Source organism: Falco naumanni, chromosome 7 (assembly GCF_017639655.2).
Source record: "Falco naumanni isolate bFalNau1 chromosome 7, bFalNau1.pat, whole genome shotgun sequence".
Taxonomy (NCBI): Eukaryota; Metazoa; Chordata; class Aves; order Falconiformes; family Falconidae; genus Falco; species Falco naumanni.
In genome coordinates, this window is record NC_054060.1 from 3,891,311 (window position 1) to 3,909,217 (window position 17,907).

The following is a 17,907-nucleotide window of genomic DNA, read 5'->3' on the forward strand; positions in this document are numbered from 1 at the left end:
GTGCAGAACAAGGAGCCTCTGCAGCCGCAGAGGGGACTGCCCCCCCTTACCTTGTTCTCCCCACATGCTGTACCGTCAACGGCAGCGTCCAGCTTGGAGTGGCACGTGTTCCCCACCGTGCACCACAGTGTGTTGCAGACGCTCTGCAGAAAACATGGTTGCACAGGACACAGTTAGTGCACTGGCCGACCCATGCAAAGCCCCCCACCCGCAGGGAGCCCCTCCAAGCCACGCAAGCCCATGTTACGTCAGGGAGGACCCTGGCTTACATCCATGTCGTCGCAGAAGGTGGAGTAGGCACCGTACTGCAGCCGGCACTGGTGGCTCACGTCGTAGAGGACGCCCGGGGGCACCAGGGGGTAGTCCAGCACCTCCCGGGCAGGGGGGTCATCCAGGCACAGCCCCCAGCCCCGGCTGAAAGACAAAGGTCAGAGCAGCATCACCACCAGCCTGGCACACCCATACAACGCTCCGGCAGCTGCTAATGGAGGAGCTGAGCATCTCAGTAATGCACACTCACTATGAGAGGTAATTAGCGTTTCTAGCTGATATGACCCTGGCTCTCCAATCAGCCCTGGAGCCGCTCCAGCATGCAGAGGGGCACGTGTGGGTACCTGCTTTTCAGGGTGGGTGCTCACTCCTGCAGCGATCACCCCACGGCCCCTGGGCATGGCAGGTTATGGGGAGGCAAAGGCAGCACCAGCTTCTCTGTGCAGCTGCTGGGTCGGTGCCTTGCACACTCCCCCTTTCGCGTCTGGGATGCCCCTCTCCCCCTGACAGAAAGCCAGAAATATCATTTTCCCTGGGAATAATCCCCTGGATTTGTGCTTTGTGAACAAGTCGTCAGCTCAGACCTCAGCTGGGACCCCGCTTTTGCCATTCAAGGCGAAGGGTTTCATCAAACAAACATCTCATTGCTGAGAAACAGATGCTGTCCCTGTGCTCGTACATCACGCTGACCCCAGAAACATCCCTGCGGACACCGCAACCCGTGTGCCAACTAAGAGAAATAAAGTAGATTGTCAGCGGCAAAACGCACTCACCCTCCTACTTGCCGCTACAAACAGTGCTCAAATTGTGCTGGACAGGCTGTCTTTAGAAAAAGAGATATTAAAACTGAGCTATCAAGGCAGCCGGTGGCAAGCAGCCAGGCTGCGGGAGCCGCAAGGGACGATCCTGGCTGCCTCTCTCTGCTCCGAGTGCCTTTGCTACGGTATTTCACAAACACACAAGAAATTGTCACTAGTTTAGCTTTCAGTGTTGATTTAAACAAACTTGTTTCCAGCAAGGCAGTCTCTGGCGAGGGTTTCTCAGCAGATTAGATTACTTTGGCTTGTTGTGATTGGGAACAGGTCTAAATTAACTTGAAACAAGATTCCTTTTTAACCCAAACCAGCAACAGAGAAACAAGGGCCAGCAGCACGGGAGAGCTCCTGCTTTGGGGTACTGGAAGTGCCACAGGGCGATGACCAGCAGATGTGGCATCTCCTCCTCCCTTTCCCATCCCACCCCAGTGAGGTTCACACTGGACACCTGCAAACAGCTCGCTTGGCTGGAGACAACCCCTTAAAATACCGTATGTTTTTACAAGCAGCTTCCCTGTTGGAAAAATCAGTAAACAGGTTGCTTTCAGCAGCCCAGGGGCTCTAAAGTCTCTGCTCCCAAGTTCACAACAGCGGGAGCATCCTGCCTCTCCCAGCCCGGCGGGGAGGGAAGGATCGCTGCGGGCGCTGCAGGGCTGAGCTGCGATGAAGGCAGCTGGTCGCAGGATCGCGGTGCAGCCTGCTCCAGGCATACAGAGGCACTGCAGCTCTTTTTTTTTTTTTTTTTTCTTTACCTGCTAGGTGGAAAACGCTTCAAAGGAAGTTCTTTAAAAATGGAAAGAATGATATATTTACTGGGGAAAGTCCAGGCTTAAGCACCGGGCTACTGCATGAGCTACATGCATGATACCTGTGCTCCTTTGGACTAGTTCACCAACTGTCTGTTTGAGTACCAGCACATGGGTCCCCGCACATCACCCCAAAACCACCCCCAACCCTCTCCTTGCCCTCTGCTACGCTTGTGGCACTTTCTGTCTTGCCCCAGTTTATGAGAGGTCTCCATCCCACTACGGGGAGTGATTTAGATTTGCTGTCAGCTTTCCAGTGCTGGGTTCACAATCTATTTCTTCATTAAATATTTTACAATCGTTCTACTGGTCTCTTCAACTCGGCCAAAACACATTACTGAGCCAGCAAAAATTGGGTAAGTTTCCCTTTGGCTTTGCAGCGATATGCAATAAACCACACTCTGCCATAAAAATGCACAGGGGTCTGTGCCGCGTCTGCCTGTTTCAGTCTGCTCATTAACAAGCCGGATGATGGAGTAGATGGTATGATGATTAAATCCCCATATGTGAGCAGGCTGGGAGGATCTGCAGATACGTTTGAGAGCAGGATTAAAATTCCAAAAGCTCTTGGAGAACTGGAGGAAGGGTCCAAAAACCCAGGATAGAATTCAATAAAAACAAAGGCGAGGATTGGAGCTTGGGAAGAACCAGCTGCGCAGCGAGGGGATCTGGCAGAAGTGGCAGAGCAGCGATGCAGCAGGCAGGGCTGCGTGCTGCTGGTGGAGCAGGGCGGCAAAGGCAGGGGAAGACCAGCCCTCCCCAGGCTCTGGGAAAGCAGGGAATCAGCTGGAAGGAGCCCACGGGAGGATGATGGAAAAAGACCTCCAGCAAAGAAGCTGAAAAACTGGTTGTCTGACCTAGAGAAAAGACCGAAGGGAGACAGACAACCTGCAGCTGTGCCAAGGCTGCTGAGACGAAGGGAGGCTGCTCCGTGCTGCACGCTGGCGGTGCAGGCAGGGCATCCGTGAGATACCAGAGCCCATCTTTCAAGGGCATTCCACCAGCCGGGCTGGGGAAGAGGTCACGTCACAGTGAGGGGTGGAGAGCAAAAAGCCTTACAGCACCTTCTGACTCCTCTGAGGATTCGAGGGAGAAAATCACGGGATGCCAGGGAGGGCTCATCTGGGGAGTGCTGCCACAACCCAGGGCTGACGGGATGCCCAGGTCCAGAGTGGTCCCTCTGCCTCAAGGAGCATCACTACCCACCCTGTGCCAGCCTCCCCCATCAGCCTGAACGAGGGATGCTTGTTCCTGGGGGGACACAGCGGCCACAGCAGGGAGGTGATGTCTTCTTCCATTGCCACGGTGTGTCCGAGTGGACCCCAACCCACAGCCTTGCCAAGAGGGTCACCCAGCCGCGGCTGCACCCAGGGCCTCACCCACAGCACCGGGGCCGTGCCGCTGTTGATGACAGGAGTTATTTTCAGATGCTTAAACGTTTGGCAGCGCTTGTAAAATAACAATCTTTCCTAAGATAATAATCAATGTCTGAGAGGGCTGCTTTTCCCCCCCCCCAAAACGTGAAGTTTGTTCCAAGCACACCCAGCAACCCCAGGTCAGCAGGGTCTCCTTTTCTGGCTCACTTCTTCCCGTTCTCCTGCCAGCACCGCATTATAACACACTCATGTCTGTGCTGGCAAGGGACCTCTCCCTCGCTTGGGCCATGTCGCAGCTGGTGAAAGACGCCTGCCGGGCTCTGCTCTGCTCTTAAGGAAGAGCTGCCCCTTCTAGGGGGAGCAGCAAGACCAAAACCCAACCAGAGAAGCATCCAGCTGCTCTTTTTCTTCCCCATCACATAGCAGCCCAAGGTCATGGCAAGCAGGAAATTCTTAATCCAAAAGTGAAGGTTAAAAGCAGAGGGCCAAGAACGCTGCAGATACGAGTGCGCTCCATTCCACCGAAAGCCGTAAATCAACAATAATTCATCCTGCATGGGGGCCAAGCCCACATCCCAGGCTGGGATGTAGAAATGGGAGCTCAGTCTCCCTGCCATGGAAATGCCGATCCCTCGCCCAGCAATCCCCATTGCTGTTTCTTGCCGATGCTCTCACTGTTTTCTAACTTTCCTGTAGCAAGGAAGGAAAATGTTTCCCCAGTGCAAGCCACTGGCTGACAAATGTAAATCTCTGGGCCATGTTCCTAGGAACTTAATAACAACAGGCTGAAAAATCAGCCGTGGGGTGCTAAAAATAAACAGATGCACAGAAGAATTTGGCTCGGTTTCATCCTCCTGCCTACAGGCAAACATCATCTGCCCCGTGCAGAGCACCAAAGAAAACTGCACAGAGCATCGAAGAAAACCACTCTGGCTTTGTTTGTTCAAGCCACCATCCCTGTGCCAAACGCTCGTGCTGCTTCTCTGTTCAAGCCTCCATCCTTCACAGCATGGACCAAAGCAACCAGGTGGGGTAAAAGCATCCCCATGTGCCCTGGGGCTGACTACTGAGCGAAATCGGCTGCAGACCCAAGCCCTGAGCCACCCCAGCACCCCACGAGTGAGGAAGAAGAGGAAGGCAGGACTTACTCAAGGAATCGTGTGATGTACTCCCGGCTGCAGCGGGACCAGGTGAGTGGGGACGTGTCATACAGGAGCTGTGGAGACATGATGAAAGGTCTTTTCCCAACTGGCTCACAGTCATTGCTGCTTCCATCATGCTGAATCCCAAAACTGTGTAAGAGCACAGTCCCACAAAGGAGAGGTGAGCCGCACGCCGCTACAACCGCGCAGCCTCTCTGCTTTCCAGCACAATGACACGCGACGCCAGACATCGCAGAGCATCCCAGCTCCACGTGGACTCAGTCATTAACAGGACCGGGGGACCTGGCTGTGTGGGACACTTAAGTGATACCAGGGACATCGCCCTGAACTTTGTCCCATGCTTTTATTTCAGCTTTCTTACTGAAAAATCAGCCAAGAAAAAAGTAATGAGGATACTGACCAAGATCAAGTGAATTAAGCTACCTGGGTACATGTTTTTACCATGCAACCATAATAGAACCATAGTTCTACTATGAACTATAATGTTCAAATGATCTTGTCAAAATTCAATTGAAATCAGGGCAAGCAAAATTGCTGATTCTAGACACAAATTCTATTTTAAAACTTCTTAATGGGCAACCCTCTTCTCCAAAACTTTCAGCATCAGCAACATGGGGTAATACACAATTGCAATTTGTCCAGGTTGCCTTGGGTTACATGATTTTCCTTAAACCTGGGGCAACCCAAAGCTTAACTCTCAAATGGAATTCCCAGGGTAAGTTCTCGCAGGTACAGAGGACGGTTTGCACCAGCGAGGAACCGCTTGGCAATCTTCTCCCAACTTCCACCCGCGCTTTGTCAAGCCCTGACTGAGCAGCGCAGAGGACAGAGGTCAGAGGAGAGGAGGAGGAAGCCGGTGGTACCTGTGTCCGAGCTCGTGGGCCACGGTGAAGGCCAGGGGCAGTCCCGTGTCCTCGTTGATGTTGCAGCTCCTGTGGGGCTGGCACATCCCTGCCACGTGGGACAGACCCAGGGTCTCGCAGGGTCTGTTCATCGCTGCACAGATGTCCTTCCTTGGGCGATGGAGACAACGAACACACAGACACAGAGCAAAGAGGCGGTTTGAAAGCGGCAGGATCCACCACGAGAAGGAGCACAGGACATGTCCCAGCCCACAGAGGAAGACACAGGGACACTGGCCAAACAGAAGTGAGAATGGAGACATCCAACATCTTTCCACAATGGAAAGATTTATGACCTTTCCTTTCCTCTTTACTCTCCCAGTAGCCCCGGCTCGTTATTAAACCTGATTAATGGGAACTGCTAGCCAGCTTGGCTATGCTTATTCCATTGTATAAATAAAGCTGATGCTGGGAATAATTAAGCAATTACTACATTGCTGGGGGAAGCACATCTCAGGGGTGCTGTGGTCCAGGGCAGAGGAGCTCCAGCCACCCAGGAGGAGCAACTCCTTTGAAATACACAACCTGAAGTGCCTTGTTCCTGCTACAAAGCAAACTTCCTAAAGGAGATAAAACTGTTGTGGGTTGTGAATCATCACACAAACCACCACGATACTGCCAACAGCCAAGGCACTGCAGCTTGACACCATCAAACTACGTTTTGACTGCAAGGTATATAAACTTGGCCAGAGGCATGAGTTCCTGTGAGCTTCATGGGAGGTCAGGGGCTTTCTCAGAGGCTCCTCTGCCAATCCCAGCATTAGCCTCCAAGGGAAAAAGGAGGGTTAATCCCTGCGTACATCCCCTGGGAGGATCCAGACATTCTGGGGCTTGGCAATAGAGCCATGATGAAAACCTGGTTTGGAAACCTTAGCTGCTAGTCAACCGGCAGCTGTCTCCAGGTTTAAACCTGAGATTTGAGACCAGTTCCAGCCATTGGGACCAGGTTATCTTCAGATTTCATGTTACATACCCTATGCATAGGGGTCCAGGCAGGGCTCGGGCATAAGAGTGAGATTTCAACCACTCCTACTGAGATGCTCCCCTGGCTGTCCATCTGCCTGCAGCGGGCAGGCTTGTTTCTAGCTGCCAGCGTAGCACCTACAGCATAAAATCAGCTCATGGGCACGATACCTTGTGAGCAGGACTGCGACATCATGATGCAGGGGATGGGAATCTCCTTTAACGTTGATGCTCTTCTGCCACTTGCAAAAGCTTCTCAAGGTGTTGTCTGCGTGGTGGGAGATTTTCAGATCCTCCTGCCAACATAATTAAAAGTCTGCAGTCATATTGCTGCTGGATCTGTCGGGTTTTTGGGATGCGGGGGGGAAGGGTCTGATCTCAGACACATCAGAATGGAATCGGGAGTAACTGCCATCCAGACGGAATTACTCCGTATTTATAGGTTGTAGGCTGGGCGGGACTACAGCCCTTTTCTGCTTTCTTTTCATCTATGAGTCAACCAAAACATTAAATCATCTGGTAATGGGGGTTAAGAAACACTGTGGGCGAATATCCCATCCTGGCTGATGGCGAAGGATGCAGCTGGGGAGCCCGTCTGAGCGGCGTCAGGCTCCCTGCGAGCCACCGCTGCAGCTGGGAGCACAAACAAGTCCCAGCTACCAGTGCTGATGCTGCGTTATCATAAATTATTACAAGAATCGGACCCCGCAGCTCCTCTGACCACACCATTCCCTGGACTTTACCAGGGCTGTAGCCCATGCAGAAGTCAAGGCAGCAAGGCACAGGCGCCCGCGTTTATCTTACACAGCTTCATCTGGGCCAAAAAGGCAGCACAGAGAAAGCTTACGGGCTTCCAAGGGCAGCTCCCCGTGCGCCCCAGCCTGGCTGCCAGGACGGCGCGTGAGTCACCCTGTTTTCTTTTTACCTCTTCATCCTCCAGCAGGATGAGTCGCACTATCGCAATGTTGATGGGGTTCCCAATGCTGGCGTGGTGGAACAGTCCCGCCACCTGCAACAGGCACAAGCCAAAGAAATAAAGCACCCCCCAAAAAAAAACCCTTGCCCTGCAATGCTGCTGCTAGTAAGTACATCTGCAGGGGAACACAAGCTCGAGGGGAAGCTACTGAAGGTTGTTGACAACATCTCGGGGAATTCCCCCAAATGAAAGACAAGATCGGACGCAGACCTGGACTAAAGCGTTCAGAGTGTGATGACATCCACTTAAAGTTGATATAATCTGTGTAGCACATTAAAACTCAACCAGAAACGCCCCGGGGAACACCTCTGCTTTCACTCCTAATAGATGTTTAACACCTCAAAAGGAAACCTGAGCTCTCCGGGTGTCTTCACCGACTCCCAGAACCCCAAGGATGTTACCCTGAGCTCCTCTGCCCAAACCCACCTTCTTCTGGCCGTCAGCCAAAGCCCTCCTCTGAAATGCAAATAGGTGCTACCCTGGCAGCCCAAGAGTCAACAGACTGAGCCAACTCATGCCCTTACGGCACCAGCATCCACCCACCCTGGCCAGATTCCCAATGGAGCCCACCACAATCTTCTCTTAACTGTCCTCAGTGGCACCTTCGCAGGAAAGTCATCCACGTCCCTCCTGCTAACCAGGCTAGTGCCGGCACTGGCTCCATCGGCAGCTGCCCTGGGATGCTCCATCGGCAGGCACGGCCAGCCCTGAGTTCGAGGGAGTCTGAGCCAAATCTCCCACGTCCCTGCAGGTCTCTCCTCCTGCAAGGAGGTTTCCTTATCACGCAGAGGGTGGTGGGTGGCCCTCGGGCAAGCTTCAGGGTGGTTCCAGCTTCAGCTGCATCCCCATGCCCAAGCTACCCACATGCCTGCCTGGGGAGAGCTGTGGTGGCACAACCGTGGGCAGCACCCACCACCTCCCATCCCTGGAGCACCTCTGCCTTGGGAGATCTCCCTGGGAGGCCAAGTTATCCATCCCCATGGAGGGAAGGATGAGGGAACAGCCCTTGAGCCCCATGGGGAAGGTGAAACCACTGCGGGCTGAGCTGCTCCCGCCTGCACGGAGATTTTGGCCTCAGGGCTGCTGACACCGACCCATCCTCCCGTGGGTGCACCGAGCACTGAGCAATGCAGAAAAGTCAACATGCGGGTGGGAACAGCCTGTCTGAGAGGTTGCTGAGGTCCCACCAGGGATGAGTCCTGGCAAGCCCAGCAGTCTTTATGTCTCATAGCTGCGTCCCCGGGGACCAGGCGGCTCTGCCATTGAGAGGACCAGGACTCACCATGTTCATCACGGTCAGCACGTACTTCTCTATGTTCTCACTCCCATGGTATTCTATCATCTTGGTGTCTGCCACCACCAGCGTTTCCACCCACTTCTCCTTGCTGATGGAGCGCTGCTTTATTCTTCTCTTCCTGTGCTGCTTCTGTTCCCATCGTTCCCTTCGCTTCTCAGACCTCTCCAGGCTTTCCTGAGAATCTGAGGGATTAATGGGGGAAAAAGAAATTTTTTTGTAAAACGTGTTCACCTTTGGTAAAATATCATCAAGGGCTTTTTATTTTTTTAATTTAAAGAAATAACCTTTAGCTGCTGAGGAGGCTCCACACTTAGACACCTAACCTATGTGTATGTTGTTGTGCTGTACGTTCTAAAAAAATCATTGGGGGGCTGAAGACACTGACCTCAACATTAGCATGATAGAAAAATAAATAAATAAAGCATTTGAAGTAATTTCTTTGACTGGAACAGGGTCTGCAATATTCCATGAGGAACACGGAGCCTCCCAGAGCAGAGCGCTTAGGGTTCGCGTTGACATAGGAATTTATAGGCGACCCTGCAGAGATGCTTGAGCACACGCCACTGAGAAACAACCCTGGTGGCTCAACATTTCTGATTACCATCACAAATCTGTATTTTGCAGGGAGAGATGGCTCCCCAACACGATAAACTCTGCGCCCTCAAAGCTGGACTGATGTCTTGAGCCAAATCCCAAGGATCGTCGGTGTCCTGGGCAAGACCATGACACCGCAGGACTGCACAGATTTCCTCGGCTGCATGGAGGCTGAACTCTGCTCCTTCCCAGGGAGAAACAACAGGAACATTCACTGGGCTGAAAAGAGTCCGGAGGCGGACAAGAGCTCGGACGCTCCTCACGCAACCCAGCAACTGGGAATTCTCAAGCAGAGACTTTTCCTGTGACATTGCTCCAAGATCATGGTCAGGGTCAGCCCCAAGCTGGGTAAAGGCTTTGCAAACCACATCCCACACAGTGGGAATTGCCTTTACGACCAGTTTCTAAGGGCTCAGCCTTACTTTGCTAACAATGGACTTTTACATTTTATGGACTATACTGTACGTTAGCTGTGAAAGAGTGTTTTATCCCCCAGCCTGAAAAATCCCAAGTATCTGGATAATTTGATGAATTGCTAATACCGCTGTGACAGTTTAATCGAAACAGCTTCCTTGGAGCTTGCTTCCATTGTGTCCTTTGCTGCTAAGCTTCCAGCTGGGACGTGAAGGTACTGCAGAGGGCTCCTGGGATCCCAGGGAGGGCTTGCGTGGCATTTTCCCTTTGAGATCCCTCTTAAACACCCACCCAGCTGTACACACAGGCTGCACTGTGGACTGACAGAAGCTAAATAACACCTAACAGCCTAACACCATCTGGCCGTGTGGTGTTTTGCAAAGAAAACCAGCAATACCTCAGTACAACATGAAAGGCTTGCAGTAATTAAAATCCTACAGACTTTTGGTTCCCTTTCCAGGGCACACACATCACGTCCACTGTGCCAGCCCACAGTGCAGTGGAGAGCCACACGCATTACACACGGGCCACTTACACCCGGTGAAATTCATTTACAAGGACTAGATTTCAAAGTCTAGAAGAAGCATTAGGATTATTATCAAAGATTAAATAATTAATTCAGATTAACAGAAGAAGCCTGAAGATAACCTGATAGAGAAAAAAAAAAAACACGTTTCTGTAAGCAGAGCACTGTAGGAAATATGCAAAACAAGATGCACGGCCTGGAAGGTGAAGTTTCACTGATGCAGATGAGGAGTAAAGTGCCGGTGAGCTGCTGGGGATGCACAGAATCCCTCATTACTTAAAATCTTGGGTTTGGAAGTTTATCCAACCCATCTGCTCTAGACAGAGGAGAAGGAACCGGCATGCACCCTCTGCCCTGCAGCAGAGAGACTCCCGGGCAGTGACCGGGTTTCACTCCCAAAGTCCAATGCCCCAGCAGGTCAGAAACTGATCTTTGCAAGGAAATGAAAACAAATACTCAGTCTGCACATCACGGGATGCTTGCAGCAGGGCTGGGAGGAAAAGACGAGAGCGAGAGGCCCAAGGATTGGCAGGCATTGAGTCATGCAAGTGAGAAACATAAGAAAATACAGAAAAATTGGCAGGAGAAAAAGAAAAAAAAAATCCCCAGTCTTCTTTCTACAGTGATTCCTGTGACTTGTGGGCTCCAGTCACTAATGTCACAAACCCGCCGCCTGGCACTGGGCAAGCAATCCTGACCAGCAATTTGAACAAGCCTTCCCATAATAAGAATGCTTGTGGGAACGGCTGCACGGGCACCCCTGGGGCTTTCCCCCAGTGAGCAGCTCCAGCCCATGGGACACTCAGCCACCAGCAGCACCGCTGGCCACACACCTCCCACGCCACGTGCCACCCCACAGGCACCGCACAGCCCACGCTCCGTCCCCTCCCCGCTGCTGGCTCAGTCTTTCGGTCCGAGGGTTTTCTTTCTTGCCAGCCTACGTGGCGAGAGGGACCTCCAGCCCAACTTGCCAAACTCAATCTAAGGGCAATCCGTGTCGTTGATGGATGCTGGGAGATCGAGGCAGCAGCTGGATGCCACGTTTTAAGACTAACGAGTCTGCAGAGGCAACACAGCGGACTAAAGCTTGGACCTGCTCCCTTCCCCTTTTCTACGATGTGCTTCGTGCAGACCGTGGGCCCCAGCTGGTACCAGCTCATTGCAAAATGCAAGATGAAGGGGACAATACCTTGCACACCACAGGTTTCCCGTGAAGCTGGTGGCCTGCTGTCTTGCTCTGCCCCATGCTCAGACACCTGGCGCTTGTATATCCTGTGGGGCTGTGCTGCTCCATCCTCCCGAGAGCTGGTGGCCACTGGTTCGATGAAATAGTCCTCGTTCATGAGCTGAAACACGCCTTTCTGGCAGGGAGAGACAAAGTTGTCACCATGAAGCCAGCTGTGTCTAGCACAGACTCACAATGAAGAACCTGGGAATGGGAGAGGGTTTGCAAAATTTTCCAGGAAGAAATAGGTCTTCTCTAAATAAACTGTTTTTATGGATATTTTGAGCTCTAAACTCCCAGACAAAAGAGTCCGCATGGAGTGATCATGAAGAAAGCAAAAAGCTAAAGAGACCCCATCACAAAGTGCAGACAGGTGATGACCCCAATGGGTGTCAGGGACTGCAGGGATGCTGAGATGGAGAAACGTCTCCTCCAGAGCACACCAGGAACAGGCACACAAAGGGTCTCAGACTGTGCTCCACCACCTCGCCCCAACCTTCCTGGAGCCACTGTGGGGAGTCCGGGCAGACAGCCCAAAGGATGGCTTAGTGCAACACTGGTGTTTGGAGCACGTGTTGCACAAACGGAGGTGTTTTCCCGAGGATATCCTCATCCGATGCAGCCCATTGCTGCTGGCCTTTTGCACTGCCTAAGCACCACCACTGTGAACCATCGGGTTACAGACTTCCCCCAGAAAACCTCCAGGGAAAAGGAGGAGGAACCTGCAGGAGCACTCGGGCATGGCAGGAACTCCAGCCGAAGAAAGTCAGTCCCAGGACAAAGAGCACGGCCCCTCCATGCAACAACAGAAGGACACGTTACCGGCATCTCTCCTTTTGCAGGAAACAACACCCTGAAACTTTCTTTGGTTTATTACGACCCCCCTGACCTGGCCCAGCTGCCACACGCCGTTACGGACTCGCCCAGGGCTCCCCAGCCTCCCGCTGCATCCCAAGAACAAAGAGCTGCACGGGAAGCTCTCGGATGGGCAGCTCTATCCCAAGGAATGGGAGCTCCTGCGCTCATTCAGCCAGACAGGGCGCTGCCGTGAGCAGCGTTTTGTAAATTTATTTTGCACCATAAGGCGACTCCATCGGCTCGTGGTTGCCTCAGAGCAGCCTTACGGTGCCCAGAGCAGGCTGAGTGTCTACGCTCTCTCGAGAGCCTGCTCGTGCTCAGCTTTGCCTCCCGTGCCGTTGCTCTGACACGTTTAGTACTTTCCCACCCCAGGACAGGGCAGGGACAAAGTGAGAAGATCAAAACATGCCCCTACAACTCTTTCTAGTGTTTCCAAGACAGAACAGCGCTTAGGCTACTAGAGATGCTTTCTCACCGCTCATGCCGGGGAAGGGTAAACAGCTTCCTCCCTAATTAACTCCTTGCAAACGTAAAATAACACGGAGGAAACAGCATGGGGATGGGGAAGGAAAGGAAGGGGCCCACCGATATGCCCCCTTCTCTGTTTCCTGATGCAGGTTATTCTGAGCCGGGAAGGGAACAGAGATCACTGCCCCAGCTGAGATCTGCCCGGGGGCCACGTTTTGTCACCAACTGGCTCTGCGGTAGCACCGAGCAGCACTTGCTGCCCAGGGGAAGGTCCGGTTCCCTCCGTTTAAAACACACCTGGTTAACCTTTCTGCACTTTGCGTGTCCCAGTTCATCCCAGTAAGTGGTGCCAGCATCCCTAACCCCTGTCTCCTACTCCTTCACCATGGTCTGCAACAAGAGTGAGAAACAGCCTTGAAGAGGATGAAATTGCTCTGGCAAAACTACCCAAGAGAGAGCGGAGCCCAGCTCTTACAACTCTATTTTAAAATCCTTGAGAGGAGGAATTTAAAGCCTTACAGTAGCACTGTAAGAAAGGTGAAGCCTGGTCACAGGAACAGGGAACTCGGAGGCTGGCCAAGGGTGTCACACAAGGCACAATTACTACGTGCTACACCGGTAACGAACGTCGGAGCAGCGGCTGCACCGACAGCGGCGGGGAACTCAGCCCTTCGAGGTGCTGATGCAACTCAGTTCAACGCGTGAGGCAGCCACAAGCAAGAATTTTGGGACAGCCCATCCGTGCCTTACAGCTGGGAACGGCAGAGTGCAGCAAGGCTGGGCTTGAAATGTACGGTATCAGCACCGTATTACATGTGTAAATGTAATATACTGCCCTAGCCTATAGCTCTGCGCTTTCCCACACCAGTAGCATGCTCCTTGTTTACACCCTGAAATACCAGCCATGCTTACAAGCGGTGTATGAGTAATTCCCTGTAATGAAGCCGTAGTTCAGAACACACTTTACTTTCCATAATTATCACAAGACACGCAGCACGTTGCTAAGTGCACTTCTCTGTGGTTTACTATCTATCTGACAAAAAGCCACAGTCGTTTTAAGACTGAGTGGAGAACGTTTAAAGCAACTTCAGGCGGAGTTTCGGTCACCCCTCGCAGTTTATGGGCTGCAGACCCTCTCGCAACGTCACGCTGCTGCCTTTTGTGAGCTAACAATTTTTTCTGCTTCTTAAAAAATAACACTAATCCAGAGCACTTGCACGACACTGATCATTCTCAACACACTTCGCAGACCTTAATGATGGGGTTCACCAAACACCACTATGAAACGGGTGTTTTCAGGTGACACATTATGTGGATGGCAAATCATTTAACGAGTAACTTCTTTTTCTGCTTTCCCACCTGTAGTTACTTCACAAAGAGAAGTTTAATTCTCTTAACCAGAATATATTTAAAACGTCCTGGGTGAACATCCTTCAGCCCATTCACTACTAGCAGCTTGGTTTTGCCTGACTTGCACTGCAAGACTGGATTTCTAAGTCTGACAGCAGATTTCAACTCACTGGCAGAATGAGGCCACACAAATTTTTGCAGAACCATCATGTATTACTGGGGTGTCCCCGTGCAAATACGCATTCACGGGCATTTGCAACACTTTCTAATCCTGTGTACACCGCAGCCATCATACAAATGTTCACAGAAAAAGGAAACAAAAAGTTGTAGGTTCCTCCCAGGTGCATCAGTCTATTTTTTTATCTGAATGATGGGTTTGGCTATTTTGTGCAGCCTTTACCCCCCTGGAGATACGAAGTGCAGTGGTGAACAGCAAATGACCACATGAATTAAAGCTCCTGCAGATCTGGCCCTGGGTTACAGCTGCTTGGCACAAGCTCCTTCAACAGGCTGTGAAACAAATTAGCCCTCAAGAACTCCCTTGCAGAGGATCATACACATAGGGGTCTGCTCCAGCCTGCCTTTTCCTCCTTCGTAAATCCTCATCCTGATGGTGGTTTTTTCAGAGCATCTTCAATTCTGGGTCCCGAGCCAGTCACTTCACCATTAATCATCACCAGCTCCCACTCAAAATGAGTGAAATTTAGAATCCAAACGCCAGATATGCACATTTTAACCTGTGTTAGGGTTCCAAACACACCTAGCTGCTGCTAAATTTGGTAGGAAAAAGAGCAACCAACACCCTCCAGGGCATGCCCAGCTCCTCTCCTGCCAGTCCTGCCCCACCATCCACCACGGTGGGGAAGCTCTGAGCTCTCGCAGCTTCAGGTGACAGAGGGGCAGCAGCGATGCTCCCCGCCGCACGCCCATGCGCCACGCTCTGCTCTGCCCAAAACGCAGCAGCACGCTCTTGCACCTCCAAAGGCAGCGATTTGGGTGGCCTCTGCAGAGCTGCCATTTAAAAGCCACCTCGCTCTACCGGGCTAACTCTGCATACAGACACACACTGCTTTTATTTAAACACAGGAAGGTTAAAATGCAAACACGGCCCCCAGCTGCACAAAGCCACCTGCGGCAGCTAGCAGAACAAGGAGCCGATGGAGTTATCGTCCCTCCAAATGCAGAAATGCTGAGCACGAGCACTGCTGGTCATCCCCACCTCTGCCCTGTGCTGGGGACGTGGGGGGCAGTGTCCCCAGGGAATCCCAGCACCTCTGTCACCCCGAGCAGGGGCTGTGGCAACAGGGGTCTGCGCATCCCAGTTGTGCAGCAACACTTCTGCAACGCCCCAGGAGGATTTAAACCCTGCGGGGAGCTGGTACCCACGCTAGCTAGATGCCACCGCACGCAGGTACAGACAGCGATGCTCGATGCTCACGTCCTGAATTTGCCTTGCTGAGTGCCGGCACCACAGTCTTACTTGTGAAAGTCACTTTGCCTTTCAGCAAAACTTATACTCTGACAGGTCACTACCACCTTCAAAAGTATTTGCAGCAGAATAAGGCAGCGGAGGTGCTCACAAAACGTAAACACTACACACGAGCTGCGTTACCATCAGTACCGCCAGGCTCCGCACACCTCGTTCTCAGATCCGTTTCTCATAATCCTACGTTTATGTACTAGGAGGTGGAGGCGATACGAGAGTTGCTGTCTTTGGGAGTCTGGACGCAAACAAGTAAACCAACTCCCGGAGAATTCCCAAACCACTGGAATCCATGGGAAATTTACAGTCAGCTCATCCACGGCCGCATCAAACCTACGCGATGAGACCCTGACCCCGCTGCTGTTGGGAGGAGTTTTGCTATCGCTTTCAAGCAGAAAAAAGGATTTTATACAGCTTCTGCTCTTTCCTTATCGATTAAAGCCCTCCGTACTTACCAGGCCATCGCAGGTGCTGAGCGCGGCCAGCCCTCCCTCCTGCGCCTGGCTCCGCACCTCCCCGATCATATGGCAGGAGCGGGATGCTCGGGGCTGGATCTTGGCGTTGGCGATACCCCCGTATCGCCGCTCGCTGACGAAGCCGGGCGCCAGGAGGTTGTTGTTCAGGCTCAGGTTGAATTTCAGGGCTTCGCCTTTGTAGTGCAGTTCATAGAAGGCAAGAAACTTGCTCCTGGAGGAAGGAGACCTTCGGTGAAGCACTCGGTGGGACAAATCGTAGGACAGGAACGATCCACTCTCGTCAACCTTGATGGGATGAACGATGTCGCCGCTGGAGTACGGCGGAGCCGGCTCTGGGAAGAAAGGGGTTCAGGGGTTAGCGTTACTTAGGGTTCATCGCCTCTCCCCCTCCCACCCTTCAGCTGGATGCTGAGCTCCCGGGGCAGCCCGCTGGGGTCAGGCACCCCAGCACCAGTTGGGTCTGGGAACTGGTGTCCGCAGCCGCCGCGGGGGGCACGGAGCAGGGGAGGGCAGGGACGGGCCCCCCTGGCTGCCCCTCCTGCGCTCGGGGGCCAGGGCTGGGGTCTGCCCCGGGGGAAGGTTAAGGGCAGGGGTAGGGGCAGGGAGGGAGGGATGGAGGGGGGGTGGGGGGTCGTGCAGCCCCGGAGCCCTGCTCCGCCCGGGGCTGGCCCCGGTTTCCAGCCACGCGCTCCCGCTGGTTAATTACAGCTGCCGGTAAAGCAAACAAAAACAAAGACAAAACACCCCCCACACCCCCGCAAAACCACCCCAAATCCCACTTCTGAAACGGTGGTCGGCAGCCGCCTCTGGGGGCAAAGCCCCCCCCGGACCCCCGCACCCCTGGGCTGCCCCGGCTGCGTGCGCAGCGCTGCGGCCGCGGGGCACCGGGGGGACCCGGGGGTGCCGGTGGGGGAGCCCGGGGGCGCAGCCCTGCCCAGCCCGCCGGAGCCGCGGGACGAGCCCAGCGCGGGGGCTGCAGCAGCGGGGGGGCACCGGGCTGCCCGGCTCCCGCACCCCCCCCGCCCCCCGCCCCGCGGACCTGTCCGCGCAGTCCCTCCGCCCGCCTGCGCGCCCGCGGCCAGCGCCAGCACGGCGGCGGCGAGGGGCAGGAGGCCGGCCGGGGCCGGCATGGGTGCGGGCGGCGGGCGGCTCAGCGCGGCATGCCGGCGGGGGGTGCCGGCGGCGGCGGCCGCGGCGGGCGGGGCTCCGCGCCTGCGGAGGGGCGCGGGCTGGGCCGGGCCGGGCCGCGCGCGCCGCCCGGCACCGGGGCGGCACCATGGCTCCCCCTAGCGGCCGCGGAGAGCAGTGCCGCCGGTACCCGCGCAGCGGGGCTGGTGCGATTTCAGCGGTAAATGAGAAAAGGGGCTTTGCCGAGGCTCCGCGCCCAGAGCAGGGGCTGAGGGTTGCCCTTGTTGCGCTTTTTTCTATTTATTTTTTTTCCAGGTAAAACGAGTGGGAAACACTAATTTTTTTGTTATTTTGGATAATTTGATGTCGTTTCAATAACTCCCCGGGGGCTGCTCACCGTCTTGACAATCCCGGAGCTTTCCTGGAGCAGCTGTGTCTGCTGTCGCTCCGCTTCTGCCGGCCTTGGAGAAGGTTAGTATGTTTTAATTTAATTGATAGTGTTCGGTATACAAATGAGCTGGGGCGGTGCGGCCGCGCGAGTTACCCCTAGTGGCCATAGTGGGGAGCGCGCAGAGCGCGGGTGGGGGGCGCTGTTGAGTCTGTTGGTGACCGACTGTTGCTACGAGCGCCCGGCTAGCTCAGTCGGTAGAGCATGGGACTCTTAATCCCAGGGTCGTGGGTTCGAGCCCCACGTTGGGCGCATAGCTTTTGCTCTTCCTCCCGCTCATTATTTTTTTCTTTTTTTTCTTCTTCTTCCACTCGCGCTCCTCATAGCCAACATGCGACAACCAATCCTACATTTTACCCGCATCCCTCC

At 53.7% G+C, this 17,907-nt stretch overlaps 1 protein-coding gene and 1 non-coding gene across 2 annotated transcripts in view; one reads left to right on the forward strand and one right to left on the reverse strand.

Moving 5' to 3' along the window:
• Positions 1–17,114, reverse strand: part of ADAMTS7 (ADAM metallopeptidase with thrombospondin type 1 motif 7) — a 50,738-nt gene extending 33,624 nt beyond the window's left edge. Inside the window, exons 1-10 of the mRNA XM_040601699.1 lie at positions 17,002–17,114; positions 15,942–16,294; positions 11,292–11,463; positions 8,554–8,750; positions 7,221–7,304; positions 6,467–6,591; positions 5,294–5,443; positions 4,416–4,559; positions 270–414; positions 51–143 (exon numbers count right to left, since the gene is read on the reverse strand). Coding sequence (XP_040457633.1) covers positions 51–143; positions 270–414; positions 4,416–4,559; positions 5,294–5,443; positions 6,467–6,591; positions 7,221–7,304; positions 8,554–8,750; positions 11,292–11,463; positions 15,942–16,294; positions 17,002–17,092 — 1,554 coding nt within the window. The 5' untranslated portion in view covers positions 17,093–17,114. The remainder of the gene's footprint in view (positions 1–50; positions 144–269; positions 415–4,415; positions 4,560–5,293; positions 5,444–6,466; positions 6,592–7,220; positions 7,305–8,553; positions 8,751–11,291; positions 11,464–15,941; positions 16,295–17,001) is intronic.
• Positions 17,115–17,717: 603 nt separating this feature from the next.
• On the forward strand, positions 17,718–17,790 carry TRNAK-CUU. The gene has a single exon. It is a non-coding gene; the product is annotated as a tRNA-Lys (tRNA).
• Positions 17,791–17,907: the final 117 nt, after the last annotated feature.